Source organism: Triticum aestivum, chromosome 3A (assembly GCF_018294505.1).
Source record: "Triticum aestivum cultivar Chinese Spring chromosome 3A, IWGSC CS RefSeq v2.1, whole genome shotgun sequence".
Classification (NCBI taxonomy): Eukaryota; Viridiplantae; Streptophyta; class Magnoliopsida; order Poales; family Poaceae; genus Triticum; species Triticum aestivum.
Window position 1 is genome coordinate 370,794,285 of NC_057800.1, and position 15,155 is coordinate 370,809,439.

Sequence of the window (15,155 nt, forward strand, 5' to 3'; positions counted from 1 at the left end):
TCAAATGGCCAGTTGGGCACGGGCTATGAAAGTAACGCCTCTCCCGCGCAAACGAAACGCCAAGATTGTTGGCTTGACCAAAAAAGCTCGGATACGTAATTCTTTTTAAAATAGGGTCGATTTGTGATCAAGGTTGCCAAAAAGGTCAACAGTAATTTTCTCCATGAGGGGTATCTGATGTGTAATCTTATCCCTTGTCAGGGTTTCGGTCCCAGCGGCAGTCGCCTAGGTCGAGCTAACGGTGTACCACAACAACAGGAGACCCCCCTTCATTGGTCGGGTTGATATAGGTGGGTGCACCGCAAGCCTATATTCCCACCTAAGGTCATCTTCATGCAACGTCAAGATGGTCTGGGGGACCCAAGCCGATGCTAGATGGTTTCAGTCCCAGAGTTAGGTTGACAAAGGCCTCCTCGGGATTAAGGTGGCAGTTAGCTCCCAACATTTCCCTTTCGTCGGCAAGTTTGCGCTCCATAAGAATGATTATTAGTGAGGGCAATCCGTTCGGGCCCCACGGTGGGCGCTAAATGTCGACGAATAATGGTTCATCGATCTTACAGTCTGCTGTTTATCATGGAAGGTGGGGAAAGGGGTGCTGCCTGAATGGATTTCGTCAGTGCTGAAGGTGATGCAATGATGTTATCCAGGATCACGCCACCAAACGGGTAATTTGTCTGCATTATGCCTACCTATCCTTATTGATGAGCATTGAGATTTACAATGTCATTTTCCTATCTACCAATATAAGGTATGGGAATGAGCTCCGACATATCTTCTACCCCTTGGCGGAGGTTGGTACTGCCCTTATATAGCTATAGTCCCTCAACAGTAGTTTGGTTCCGATCTTCCAAGGATCTGATACAAACATTTCTAGCTGCTCCCACGGAAGACTTCCTTCTCGTCTTGATCTTGTTGGTGCAGAGTGACTCATCAGGGGCGCCCATCCGACTATTGCAAACAAATTACTGCTTCTACGTTACATCCAACCATCTAACCTAACCTTTGGATGGCTATATGACCGTATGGCTACGAATTGCTCCTCGGGATCATGACACATATCCTTCCTCTTCCTGCATACTACGCGGTGAGCACGAGCGAAGGACGAGACGCGGTCGCGTCGTTAACAGCCTTGGTCATGGCCTCGTGGAACAAGGCCTGGTTCCAGTCGTCGTCCTGCATATACGTACATACCACCTGTAAGATGAAATTGCTTTTGTCCGAGACGAGAGGAAACAAGGTACAAATGAAATCCACGCCAACGTACCACGATCCGGAGCTTGATGCTGGCTATGGCCTTGAGCAACACCTGCGGGGAGTAGGTGTCGGCGTCGACGGACATGACGTTGACCTGCTCCATCCACCGGAGGCACTCCAGGATGCGGAGCACCAGCTCCACCACGTCACACTCCACCATCACCATCACCGTCAGGTTCACCACCCCGTCTGATGCCGCCTTGGTTATTTGGACCTTGGCCCTCTGCCGCCTCTGCTGGTGCGGCACGTCCTCCTCGCAATCGTAGGTCGGAATGTGCTTCTCCAACTTGTTGTTCTTCTCCTCCAGCTCAGAGACCTGCGCCTCCAGCGTCTTTAGGTACCCTGCCGCCTTGGTTAGCACCGTTGTCTTGTCCTTCTGCATGATACCATGCATGGGGTTTGGCCAGTTAGTTAATACTACTAGGGGTAAACCGAAAATTAAAGCTCCCTCATGATTAAAGATCTTGATGGCAAGTGGGCCTCTGACTCTAGGTTATGTACATGATTTTGCTGGAAGAATGGTTTTTTGCTTAATACTAATTTACTCGGTTGACAAGGACGGTTTTGCCTGCCTAATTGCGACAACAGGTTGCTCTTTCCTAGCAACCGCTCCAATTATAGTCATATAAAGTAGTGAAATGATGTGCTTTTTTGTTTGGAAAGTATATATTGTCTTTTGCCACTATTCTCTTGCTACATCTTTGGCACCTAATACGGCTGTCGATTATTCTATCTGTGGGCCACAAAAAAAGCATGGCCCCTCTTTCCGGTGGCTTTCCTATTCTAAACTGCCAACGTCCTTATAGCTTCTAAACAATAACTCTTTTTTAGGGAGTAAACAAGAACTCTTTACCCGACAGTACGCTAGATTTACCCGACAGATTGGCATGGCTTCACTGTAGTGAAATATACAATCATTGTTGAAGTCCTACAAGTTAAGGATAACATATCTTTCTCTTATATTTAAAGTATCCTAGTGATCTTTATCATTACACCATTTCATTCTCGGTGTATTTTTGGTTAAACTTTGATCATACATAGATTTAACTATCGAAATATAAATTGTACACCACAAAATTTACATCATTGGATTCGTATTCAAAAAAGTTTGAAATATTTTTAATACATAAAACTTATATTTAATTAGTTAAATTTATGGTCACAGTTGGACACAAAATACTACAGGACCAATAAGCCTTTTGCATGCTACTGTTCCCAGACAAGTGCGTTCAAATCATATTTCTACTATGGAAAAAAAATGAGGAGGGAAGTTAAAGTAGCATCTATTTAGAAAGTCTAGTTTCTTTTGAAGCTTCCATGTTTGTTCCTTTCCAGCTTGACTACGCATATAGCTAGATATATGAGTGGTTCTTCTTTTCTTATTATAATCTAGTGGTCCTTCTGATCACCTTCCTTTGTCAATGTCATTGTCTAGTGATTAAAAGAAGCAAACAATGATCTTGACAGGTCGGGACGGAAGTACCGAGACTTACTTTCCGGAGCAAGTCTTCTTTGAAAATTTCAGCAAACAGAGAGGATCTGTAATCATCCTTGAAAATAAAATAGAGGAGCATATTTGTACACCGGACCTTATTAACTACTCCCTCCGTTCGAATTTAGATGACTTGCATTTGTCCACATTGGGATGCATCTATACTTGTATAGTGTCTAGGTACATCCGTTTCTAGACAAATGAAAGACATCTAATTTGGAACGGAGGGAGTAACCAGTAGTATACCTTTAGTACTCCCTCCGTCTGGAAATAATTGATGCGTTTTTAGTTTAAATTTCCAAACGTAATACTTGTACTAGTAGCGAAAGGAAGTAATTAATGTTGTAGCCGGTGGTGTTGGATGCTTGCTTAGACTGGTCATAGTGGGGAGTAACTTAGACTAGTGTCATGCATATGACACTACTCTAAATTACTATCTTCATAATGCAAAGAGCATGCTTGATACGTTTTGGTCCCATGACTAAAAGTAGTGGGACTAAAACTTGCTAGTCTCACCCATGCTTGGATCCAAATACTAAAGAGACTAAAATTTAGTTATTGAGCATTTATTATCCTCCAAACCCTCCAATCCAGAACTAAGGAGAGGAATTAAATGAGGAGAGAGAGAGCTAATACATATTTTAGTAGGTTTCCCATGACTAAAAGATTTTAGCCTCAAGACTAGTCCTAGCCTCTTTTTAGTCAGGGGTGCTTGGAACTTTAGCCTCTAAAAGAGACTATTTTTAGTCAGACTGAAAATAGTCCCTTGTATCCAAGCACCCTCAAAGTAACATATTTGTAGTGTCATAGATTGCTTCATTTATTAGCTCATAGACTCAACATTTTTTGGGAAACGCTATATGATCGTAACATAATATGTTACTCCAAACACCTCTCTCCTCATTAACTAGGTGCCATATAAGTAAATTTGTTTTAAAATGTGTTATATTACTAGCTAAGTTACTCCCACTATGACTAGCCTTGCTTAGATTTGTGAATGAGTGGATGTTATATGATGGTGATGTTTATACCTTTGAGCAGGGGGGAAGGAGCGACCTCAGCGTGTGGAAGCTGTCGTTGAGCTTCTCCCGTCGCTTCCTCTCTGACATCATGTGGTAGAGCTGGCCGGTGTTGCCGCTCGCGGCCCTCGTCGGCTCCTCCTGCTGCTGTCCCCGGCCGCCGCTGCTGCTTCTCTCCGGCGACATGGAGAGGCTGCTCTTCACCATCACGTGGCCACTTCGTCCTCTACGCAGCTGCGGCGCCATGGCTGCTGACTGTTGTTGCATGTTGCTGTCCCGGTCCCGGCAGAAGGGCTGCGGATGGGAGGATGCCGAGGAGGACGGGGAGGCAGAGGACGAAGACATGACCGCCATCATAGCCCGCATGATCGCCTCGTCGTCGTGGTCGACGGCGCCCGCCAAGGGGTTGTGCGGCACGGGCAGCGCCGGCGCCTGGTACCGCGAGGCGTCCGCGAGGTCGAGCGAGAAAGACCCTGAGCCTGAGCCTGAGGAGCCGCCGCTGTCGAGGGAGAGTGATCGCTTGGACGAGAGTGACGACGTCGTCGACGACGGCAGCATGAAGCGGTCATCCCCTCCTCCTACGAAGAAGCCGCTCGCGTCCATGTCCGCCATACCCTCCACCTACACGTACACCAAAACCACCAGTCTTAATTTACAGACGCTTCGATTTGCAAGGAAGCAGGGTCGCTCACCTCGTGGGTCGAAACCATGAGGTCAAGGTCGGCGGGCCAGAATGGGTCGGCGAGGGCGCTGTGGAGGCCGGCGATGTCGGCGGCCATGTCGAGGCTGCACCACACATCATCCATCCCTCAGCAACTAGTGTGACTAGTTAATGGAGCCAGCCAATGATTGATCTGGAGCGAAGAGTAAGCTGGTAGAGAGAAGTATAGCAGGGAGGCAAAGCGAGGCAGCCGAGCTGCTATATATGCAAATGCAAGGCAGCGCGGGGCGGGGCATGAGGACGAAGGAAGGAAGGAGTTTTATTTTCTTTTCGTTTTTTTAGAGGAAGGAAGGAAGGAAGGAGTTGGTGGGTCGTTTGGTTTGCACGCAAGCAGCGAACTGGGTTGAATAGAAACCGTCGCGCTCGCGCGGTCAAAGTCGTGGGCTGGATGCACGCGAGCGAGGGCGAAGCTGCTGAGAAGAAGCTCAAATTCTGAGGCAGCAGGCAGACAGATCCATGGCATGGGCATCAACGTTACGTACAAGTACGTGCCTCTCTTCGGTCGAGTATGGTGCTTTCTTTTTCTTTTTTTTGCGGGCTAGTGCGGTTGTTTTTGCCGCTGGTTACTGCCGGAAACGGCCAGGTTTCGGTGCGACCGTGACAAGTGGGGCTAAAATCAATGCCCATGCGTCATTGACTCCATGTACCATTGAGCTTTTTGTGCGCGCCTCCTAATGGAGCATCCCTTTGCCAACGGCCATAAACGGAAGTGCTCGATTTTGAGACTTCAATCTGGCTAGTCAGGCTGACATTGTGGCTCATATCTATGACTTCTTTCTCAATCTGTTGGGAACAGATGAGGAAAAGCATCTCCAGCTCCGGGCGGACTTCTGGGGGAAGAGGACCGCGTATCTCAAGCTGAAAATGACCTCTTGGCTTTGACTTTCTCCACGGAGGAGATCGACGAAGCCGTGGGTGCAATGAAGATTGACACGGCGCCTGGCCCGGACGGTTGGCCGGTCGCGTTTTTTCGACGCTTCTGGCCGATGTTCAAAGACCTTTTCTACTGGATTATCAATGGTTTTGCGCTAGGTACGGTAGATGTTTCGTGCCTTAACTATGGCGTGATTAGCCTTATTCCCAAAGTCAAAGGGGCCGACACTATCAAGTTGTACCGTCCTATCACTCTCATTAACGTTCCTTTCAAGATATGCTCAAAGGCGTATGCGACCAGACTTGCACCGGTCGCGCATCGCGTTATCAACCGTAGTCAGTCAGGTTTTCTCAAAGGTCGCAACATTCTCGAAGGCCGATAGTGTTGCAGGAGACTATCCACGAGCTTAAACGCACCGGGCAACAGGCCGTGCTCCTAAAGCTCGACTTTGAGAAAGCATATGATCGCGTGAACTGGGAGTTCATCCGCGAGGTGCTGACTCGGAAGGGATTCGAGTCAGGCTTTGTTCACCGCATCATGCATCTGGTCTCGGGTGGTCAGACCGCGGTGTCGATCAACGGAGAGGTTGGGAACTTCTTCCGCAACAAACGAGGTCTCAGGCAAGGGGACCCCTCCTCGCCCCTGATCTTTAACTTTGTTGCGGACGCCTTATCAGCCATGATCCATAAGGCTAAGGACGCCGGACACATCCGCGGGGTGGTCCCTCACCTTATCCCGGGTGGACTCACCCACCTCCAATATGCGGACGACACCTTGCTGCTCTTTGAGCCTAACAATCATAGCGTAGCCTCGGTCAAACTTATCCTCCTTGCTTTCGAAACCATCTCTGGTCTTAAGATCAATTTCCTTAAGAGTGAGGTAATAGCCATTGGGATGGATCCTCTGCTCGCTTCTCGAGTAGCCAATCTACTTAATTGTAAGCTAGGGAGCTTTCCAATTAAGTATTTGGGCCTGCCTATCTCGGATAAGCACATCTCCATTCTGGAATGGGAGCCCTTGTATGGCAAGGTGGCAAATAGGGTTAGCCCCTGGCGCGGTCGTTTCCTCTCTTCGGCGGCCAGACTAATCCTAACTAACTCCAGCCTGTCTTCCCTTCCTCTGTTCACGATGGGCATGTTCTTGCTGGCTGATGGGGTTCATGCCAGGCTTGATACGCCCCGATCCAAGTTCTTTTGGGAAGGAATGGGGATCAAAAAGAAGTACCACCTCATCAAATGGGCCGCGCTCTGTCGCCCTAAGAAATTTGGAGGACTTGGGATTCTTAATTCGAAGCTAATGAACGTCGCTCTCTTAACCAAGTGGATTTGGAAACTCTCCCATAACGAGCAAGGGCTCTGGGCGGATATTCTCCGCGCCAAATACTTCCCAGATGGGATTTTCCTAACTTCCAAAGCTAAGGGATCAACTTTTTGGAATGGGATCCAGAAAGTTATGCCGGCATTCACCTTAGGAGCCAAGTTTTGTGTCAACAATGGGTCCTCAACATGGTTTTGGTTGGACCACTAGTTTGGCTCGGAACCCTTGTGGAGAAGTCATTCCTTAGCCTATCGGCTGGTTACTAACGTTGATATCCTAGTGGCAGATGCGCTGCGCACCAGCCCGCCTGCGGTCTCCTTCAAAAGACCCCTTCTCGATAACAAATGAGCCTGTTGGGACGGGCTCATAGTTGATCTGGCGGGAGTGAACCTTCGTCCTGAGGCCGACTCGGTTTCCTGGGCTCTCTTGCGCTCGGGGAAGTTTTCCGTCCAATCCTTGTACAACAAACTGACCGAGGGGCCGATCCTGGACATAGCTAGGGGGCTATGGAAAGCTTCCATTCCCTTAAAGATCAAAATTTTCCTGTGGCAGATGTTTCGCGATCGCCTTCCCTCCTCCAATAATATCGCTCGTAGGAATGGGCCCTCCGACGGCTCTTGCGTGTTATGTGGTCAACATGAAGATGCCAACCACATATTTTTCAACTGTCACCTCGCTCGCTTTGCTTGGAGTGCGGTTAGGGAGGCTTTCGGTCAGAACTGGAATCCCCGCTCAGCCTTGGACCTGCGCGCTTTGCTAGTCGCTCATAGGGGTGGCTTCGGCCGTGTCTTATGGAGTTGCGTGGGAGCTTTGCTGTGGTCCATTTGGACCACTCGCAATAAGATGACTATCGAGCACAAATTTCCTTCTCACCTGGCTGACATTATTTTCAAATGCCACTTATTTCTTCAGACATGGACGCCGTTGGGGAAACGGCGTGATGCGGATCGGATGACGGAGGCTATGGAGCGGATTCGGTTTATCCAGATTGATACCCGTCACTAGCCTGCTGTAGGTTTTGACCTTTTGGACCGGCCTAGTGCTTTATGTTGCTTCTCTACCATTTGCAGGCTTCGGCCGGTAGCATGTTTCGTACCTTGGCTGCGGCCGTTTTATCTTTGTTGTTATGTGTTGAACCTTGTTGGATCCTGCCTTATGTGGGCTTTATTAATTTAAAGCCGGACGCCTCCGGCGTCTTCGTTCTAAAAAAAGCTCGCGGACATTTTTTATTTTTTTTAGAAAAGGACGATGACCCCCGGCTTCTGTATCTGGGCGATGCATACGGCCACTATATTAATTATTCTCACGAGACCTTACAACAGTAAAATTAAAGCCGTCGTCTAAGCAACAAATTGTCGCTACACCTGTCCAGTTGATGAAGGGGCGTAGATAGCCTGAGCCTAATACCAAACAGACATCGCAGCCAAGCCTAACATCTAAGACCTGAGTCCCCAACCTAACCACTTGTCGGGTCTGGGGCACACACTGGTCTGACGTGCTCTCAGAGGCCGCCGCTGCCAACTACCACCGCTCCATCTTCAGAACTGTACTGATGCATCAACCTTGCTCGGTCCAGCTATCGTCGATGTCACCATGGCGCCCAACGGCACCTCCTCTCTGTGCGCAAACAGCTGTACACGTCGCGGTCGCCAGTGATACACCCCAGCGCCATGCTGCCAAGTACCACCAGCCGACACAGCTTGAAGCCGTTGGAGGATCTGTCGTGCGTAGCACCTGCCAACCAGGCATGACCAAGCGTAGCACCTGTCGGTCAGACATGACTTGACATCTCCACCGAAGCTCAGTGCAAGACGAAGCCGCTCCACCTCCTGCCTCTGACTTCCAGTGCTGCTCCACAAAACAACGCTCCCAAGAGAGAAACGACACCGCAGTGCCGCCATCGTCTAGTCTGGAACACCAGATTCTAGGGTTGCCCCTGGAGCAATACGAGTGGGTCAACGGTAGTCACATGACGATGCCTTCATCAAGGTAATGACGTGGAACGCCGCCATCACCCGCCGTCGACTCGGTTTTCACCGGCAACTACGTCTCCCCGACTCGTAGCTGGTGCCAGATGACGGATCCCGAGATCCGAACACCCAGCCTCAGGCCAACCACCTCTGACGGAAGAGATGACCACCGCCGCCGGCTGCACCGGTCAGAACAGATCTGACCGGAAGTGCCGCCAACGAGACCACCAGGCCCTCCACGCCGCCGTCGCCGATCTGAAGGCAGCATGCACGCCACCGCAGCCAAGCCGGCCGCCACCGATCGCAGCCGCCGCCACCGCCCGAAGGGCCATCCGCCGCGCCCGCAGCCCTGGCCTCCGCCGTGCCAAGTCGTCGACGTCCAAGGACGGGCCGGCCTCCCGCCGCCTGCCGCCAACCGCCGCGCCGCAGATCCCAGATCGGTCGCGCCACCACACGCCTTGGGGTCCGCCCCACCCCGGAGACGTGCGAGAGAGGAGATCCCCCACCACTGCCGTCGGCCCCGGGCTTAGCCCGACAGCGTCTTTCGGCGGCGGCGGAGGGAGAGTAGGAGGGAGTTTGCGGCGGCGGCTAGGTTTCTGGCCGCCCGAGTCTCCCTAGGGGGAGGACGAGCTCGCGGACATGTCCGAGCGCATCTGCAAGCATTGACCGGACACGTCTCATATTTTTGTTCCCACACTCGTGTCCCTCGTATCTGAAGTTTTAAATCCATGCAACCCATGCAACACTACATAAAGTAAACCGGATCATAGCTTAGCTCATCGCCGGACAAAATGATCCTAGTTCATCGGCGGACAGTGCAAATTCATACTACAAAACATAGCTAAAACGGGCTCACCGGCCCCTTCCCCTTGCTGTCGCCGGTGTCGCTGTGCCCCACCACCATGCACGCGACGACATTTGGCGGTGTGTCCTTGTCGGAGCTGGAGGTGGAGCCGCCTGTCAAGAAGGAGTCGTCGGAGCACGTTTGGCCCATCAGCCTTCGGAGCAGGCAGCCTTGCTCCTTCGCATGGCGGACCGCCTTTTGGCCGCCGCCTCCTTGTTTGCTTCGAGCTTCGATAGCTTGATGGTGAGCCAAAGTGGCTTGGCATTCTTGCGACGGAGACGGCGCGCATCCGTCTCTATCGTCATGAGAGAGCGGCGGAGGACCGACATGAGGAGCATGGCCTCGGGATCCATCGGCGTGCTCGTGCGTGCCCAACATGCGGCCAACGTCTCTCCCGTCGCCTCCCTCTTCCTCGCCCGCTGACGCTCCTGGCAGGCTGCCCGTGCCTTTTATTCGGGTCCTCATACGCTGCCCCGGCGTGGGCCGAGGACCCAGCTGTGCCCGGGTACCACTTCCGGACAAGATTCAACCTGCATTGCTGGAGGTGGGCGGCGTACTTGCACCGAGGACCAAGATGCAGACGAAGAGGGTGTAGGAGTGTCTGATACAAATCAATCTTGTTGGACCAGGAATAGATTTTACTATTCCCCCAGCTTTTAAGCCGCTTCGTTGTTGTTGATAATTTTGTAATGAACTGAAATATATGCTTATCAGTTTTGCTGATAGTTTTGTTGCAATGCCATCTATTCGATTGTTTTTCTAGCCGGTGCAACCAACTGAAATTAGTGAAATATATGAGCATTGAAAAATCTGAAAAAATAGACTACAGTGTACAGCAACAGGGAAGAACGATACGCTGGGAGTCATCATGTCCAAATTAAGAATATGCTATGTTGATTTGAAGACATGGCTAAGGCCTCGGTTCACAAAAACGGGTGATTTTTCACACTAAAAATTGCGGCTACTATCTGTCGTTTTTTTGTTTGTTAAAATGAATTCTTTCTGAATCTGATGATGATAATTGTATAGCAACATATATATTTTTGGTAATTACATTCTCGCAATTAATCATGGTTTTTGATGTATAGCACCCAATGATTTGGGGCGCCGTATCCATCCCCTGTTTTATCTGTGGGCAGCGAGCCCATGGTCACCACTTTATTCGTTGTCCTTCAGTCAACTTGATCTCTGATTGGTTGGTGTGTCATTCTTTACAGGGTCAGAGTTGGGAAGGCAGTGGATGTGAGGGAGCCCAACCCTTCAAGGATGCCTGCCCTTGAAGCTTCTGTCTGTGCATATGTGCCACCAGGCTGCTCCATGCACTTGTTCATCACCCAATACGAGAAGATGCAATTTGACCGCGATTCAGAAGAAAGTTACCAGGAGAAAAGGACAAAACTAATAAGGTTGAATATGTATCTGTATATTTGTATGCTGTTGCATTGCTACCGTTTATAAAAAAACAATGTTTAGAGAAACTAATTTTGTTTTTGTGATCGTCATTTGCAGGGGGGGATTGTCCTGAAGCAAAAAAATCCCAACTGAGGTACATGCATCGCAGGTTTACACCAGGACCATGTTTGAGAAATTTGGTGAAGTGTTGTATGAATGTGGGTCGTATGACCTAGTAGAAGTCAAGTCACGCTTGGAGTACATTGCTAGGCACATCAAATTTCAGTCAAGGAAAAACTGGTGCAAGAATGAGTTTGTGATCTCCGTGAACAAGTCAGATGATGAGTTCAAGTGCGAGTGTGGGACATTTGAGCACTATGGAATGGTTTGCAGCCATGCACTTAAGATGGGTGTCCCAGCTCCTCTTCCTTACTTACAGTGAGTTTCTGTAGATGGACATGACATTTTCTTGGCTGCTGATGCTCTAGGAGAATATCATACGGAAACCAATATTCAATGAAAACTTCGTGAAAATCATATTTTAAAGTTTTGAAAAAATCTGAAAAAATATGGGATGTTAAGAGGGTGATGTTTCATTGCCACGCAAAATTTCAAGTTGAAACACATTACAAGATGTGAGCTATGAAAAAGACAAATTCAACACTGAATAGTGACATTACTGTTCGGCACTATTCAATGCTGATTTTTTTTCATAGCTCACATCTCATAATGTGTTTCAACTCGAAATTTTGTGTGACAATAAAACATCATCCTCTTAACATCCCTTATTTTTTTCAGATTTTTTGAAACTTCAAGACATCTTCTTCACGTGGTTTTCACCGAATATTGGTTTCCGTATGATATTCTCTCTGGCTCATGATACACCTAAAATTGCATGAGTTCCCTGTGAAACATGTGCTCAAGCGATGGACTAGAGATGCAAGAGATATACTACCGCCAGAGTATTTGTGCTACCAGAAGGATCATGGGCCTCCGAAGTATTCTTCTTGTCGACACAACAGTTTATACCTGTTGGCGCTGGATGTTGTTAAGTTAGGTGACAGCAATGTGGAAGCATATGCACTTGCTATGGAGAAAATGCGAGATGTCAAAATGCTGGTGGAGCCAGTTGCCATTGTGAGGGATGAACTTGGTTTGTCTGGTAGAGAGCTAGCTGTAGATTTAGCTGCCTCTGGCGTTGGTAACAAGCAGCACTATGGTCAGACTGAGTTTGAGCACACTGATACGTCCATTTTGCATCATGCTTTTATATCGATATTTATTGCATTATGGGCTGTTATTACACATTATGTCACAATACTTATGCCTATTCTCTCTTATTTTACAAGGTTTACATAAAGAGGGAGAATACCGGCAGCTGGGATTCTGCGCTGGAAAAGGAGCAAATATTAGAGACCTATTCTGCATAGCTCCAAAAGTCCTGAAACTTCACGGAAGTCATTTTCAGAATATATATAAAATACTGAGCGCAAGAAGTTCCGGAGGGGGCCACACCCTGCCCACGAGGGTGACGGGCGCGCCCTACCCCCGTGGGCGCGCCCACTGCCTCGTGGGCCCCCTGGTGGCCCTCCGATGCCCATCTTATGCTATATGGAGTCTTTCGATGAGGAAAAAATCATAAGCCAACTTTCGGGACGAGACTCCGCCGCCATGAGGCGGAACCTTGGCGGAACCAATATAGGGCTCTGCCGGAGCTGTTCTGCCGGGGAAACTTCTCTCCGGGAGGGGGAAATCATCGTCATCGTCATCACCAACGATCCTCTCATCGGGAGGGGGTCAATCTCCATCAACATCTTCACCAGCACCATCTCCTCTCAAACCCTAGTTCATCCCTTGTATCCAATTCTTGTCTCCAAGTCTGGGATTGGTACCTGTGGGTTGCTAGTAGTGTTAATTACTCCTTGTAGTTGATGCTAGTTGGTTTATTTGGTGGAAGATCATATGTTCAGATCCTATATGCATATTAATACCCCTCTGATTATGAACATGAATATGCTTTGTGAGTAGTTACGTTTGTTCCTGAGGACATGGGAGAAGTCTTGCTATTAGTGGTCATGTGAATTTGGTATTCGTTCGATATTTTGATGAGATGTATGTTGTCTCTCCTCTAGTGGTGTTATGTGAACGTCGACTACATGACACTTCACCATTATTTGGGCCTAGAGGAAGGCATTGGGAAGTAATAAGTAGATGATGGGTTGCTAGAGTGACAAAAGCTTAAACCCTAGTTTATGATTTGGATCCATATGTTTCATGCTATGGTTAGGTTTACCTTAATACTTTTGTTGTAGTTGCGGATGCTTGCAATAGAGGTTAATCATAAGTGGGATGCTTGTCCAAGTAAGGGCAATACCCAAGCACCGGTCCACCCACATACTAAATTATCAAAGTACCGAACGCGAATCATATGAACGTGATGAAAACTAGCTTGACGATAATTCCCATGTGTCCTTGGGAGTGCTTTCTCTATATAAGAGTTTGTCCAGGCTTGTCCTTTGCTACAAAAAGGATTGGTCCACCTTGCTGCACTTTATTTACTTTTTTTATTTGTTGCTCGTTACAAATTATCTTATCACAAAACTATCTGTTACCTACAATTTCAGTGCTTGCAGAGAATACCTTGCTGAAAACCGCTTATCATTTCCTTCCGCTCCTCGTTGGGTTCGACACTCTTACTTATCGAAACGACTATGGTAGATCCCCTATACTTGTGGGTCATCACACACCATTTCACAAGGATCAGATGTGTTCCCAACACCCCCAAAGAAACGACCAGTTGGGCGTCCCGCAACCAGCCGTGACAAGGCTCCATATGAACAATCATCAAAGAGGAGTAGATTTTGTTCTACATGCAGGGTTTAGGGACACAAGAGCGCAACATGCCCTGCCAGGGGGGATGTGCCAAAGGCACCCAGAAAATCTCCTCGCTGCTGAAAATGTGGGTTAATTGGGCACAGGAGGAACACATGCAGCAACCCGCCTAAAGTCTAAAAATTCAAAAATTTAGTGTTCTTTCCTGATGGTATGCATTTTTCTAGGTGACCCTTTGTTATTAGAAACCGTACCTTATTTGAACAGCTAAAAATGGTATTGTACTTGTCTGATACTATGTGTTTGCTGAATAAGGTGTTCTCGTGTGGGTTTGTCAACAAAATTGTTAGAATTTTCTGTTGAAGTCAGTTAGAAATGCTCGCGTGATGTGGGAAGAGCGAAGAAAAGTTATCTCACAGTGTGATGTATCTTGGCAAAATCAGATTTTTTTCATTGCCTCGTGGCATACAGAAATGAAAAAAAGGTAAAGATGCACGACGAAAATGGGCTGGACAAGGGAAAAATGAAAATGTAAGAAATGATTTGATGTGCAACTGGGGATGCTACTGTAGGAAAAGGGGCCTCATCTCTGAACATGAGAGCGTGAGCGTGCCCATGTTTGTCAGTGTGTGGGAGAGCTGCTAGCACTGCATAGACATGATGGGCGAGTCGATGGCATGTCTGACCTGTCATGCTTCGATGACCGACCTGTTGGGGAACGCAGTAATTTCAAAAAAAATCCTACGCACACGCAAGATCATGGTGATGCATAGCAACGAGAGGGGACAGTGTTGTCTACGTACCCTTGTAGACTGTAAGCGGAAGTGTTATGACAACGCGGTTGATATAATCGTACGTCTTCATGATCCAACCGATCCTAGTACCGAAAGTACGGCACCTCCGCGATCTACACATGTTCGGCTCGGTGACGTCCCATGAACTCTCGATCCAGCTGAGTGTTGGGGGAGAGCTTCGTCAGCACGACGGCGTGATGATGGTGATAATGAAGCTATCGGTGCAGGGCTTCGCCTAAGCACTACGACGATATGACCGAGGTGGATTATGGTGGAGGGGGGCACCGCACATGGCTAAGAGATCAATGATCAACTTGTGAGTCTATGGGGTTCCCCCTCCCCCTATATAAAGGAGTGGATGAGGGGGAGGGCCGGCCCTCTATGACGCGCCCTGGAGGAGTCCTACTCCCACCGGGAGTACGATTCCCCCCCCCCCTTCCCTAGTTGGACTAGGAGAGAAGGAAGGGGGAGAGAGGGAGGAAGGAAAGGGCCCCCCTTCCTAGTACAATTCGGACCAGAGGGGGAGGGGCACGTCCTGCCCTGGCCGCCTCTCTCTCTCTCCACTAAAGCCCATTAGGGCCCATATACTCCCCGGGGGGTTCCGGTAACCCCCCGGTACTCCGGTACATGCCCGAACTCTCTTGAA

The 15,155-nt window shown here is 48.7% G+C and overlaps 1 protein-coding gene across 1 annotated transcript; it reads right to left on the reverse strand.

Moving 5' to 3' along the window:
- Window positions 1–660: 660 nt before the first annotated feature.
- Window positions 661–4,760, reverse strand: LOC123061318 (putative transcription factor bHLH041). Its single transcript, XM_044484376.1, has 4 exons — window positions 4,458–4,760; window positions 3,778–4,386; window positions 1,265–1,630; window positions 661–1,173 (listed from the first exon to the last, which is right to left on the reverse strand). The coding sequence occupies exons 1-4, from the start codon at window positions 4,569–4,571 to the stop codon at window positions 1,078–1,080; spliced, it is 1,185 nt and encodes a 394-aa protein (XP_044340311.1). The 5' UTR covers window positions 4,572–4,760; the 3' UTR covers window positions 661–1,077.
- Window positions 4,761–15,155: the final 10,395 nt, after the last annotated feature.

Excerpts from the sequence above, each read along its gene's own strand:
- LOC123061318 (XM_044484376.1), bottom strand. The coding sequence starts at position 4,571 with ATGGATGATGTGTGGTGCAGCCTCGACATGGCCGCCGACATCGCCGGC. Across the intron at positions 4,387-4,457 it reads TCATGGTTTCGACCCACGAG|GTGGAGGGTATGGCGGACAT; the intron begins GTGAGCGACCCT and ends GTGTACGTGTAG. Across the intron at positions 1,174-1,264 it reads GCATCAAGCTCCGGATCGTG|GACGACGACTGGAACCAGGC; the intron begins GTACGTTGGCGT and ends ACGTATATGCAG.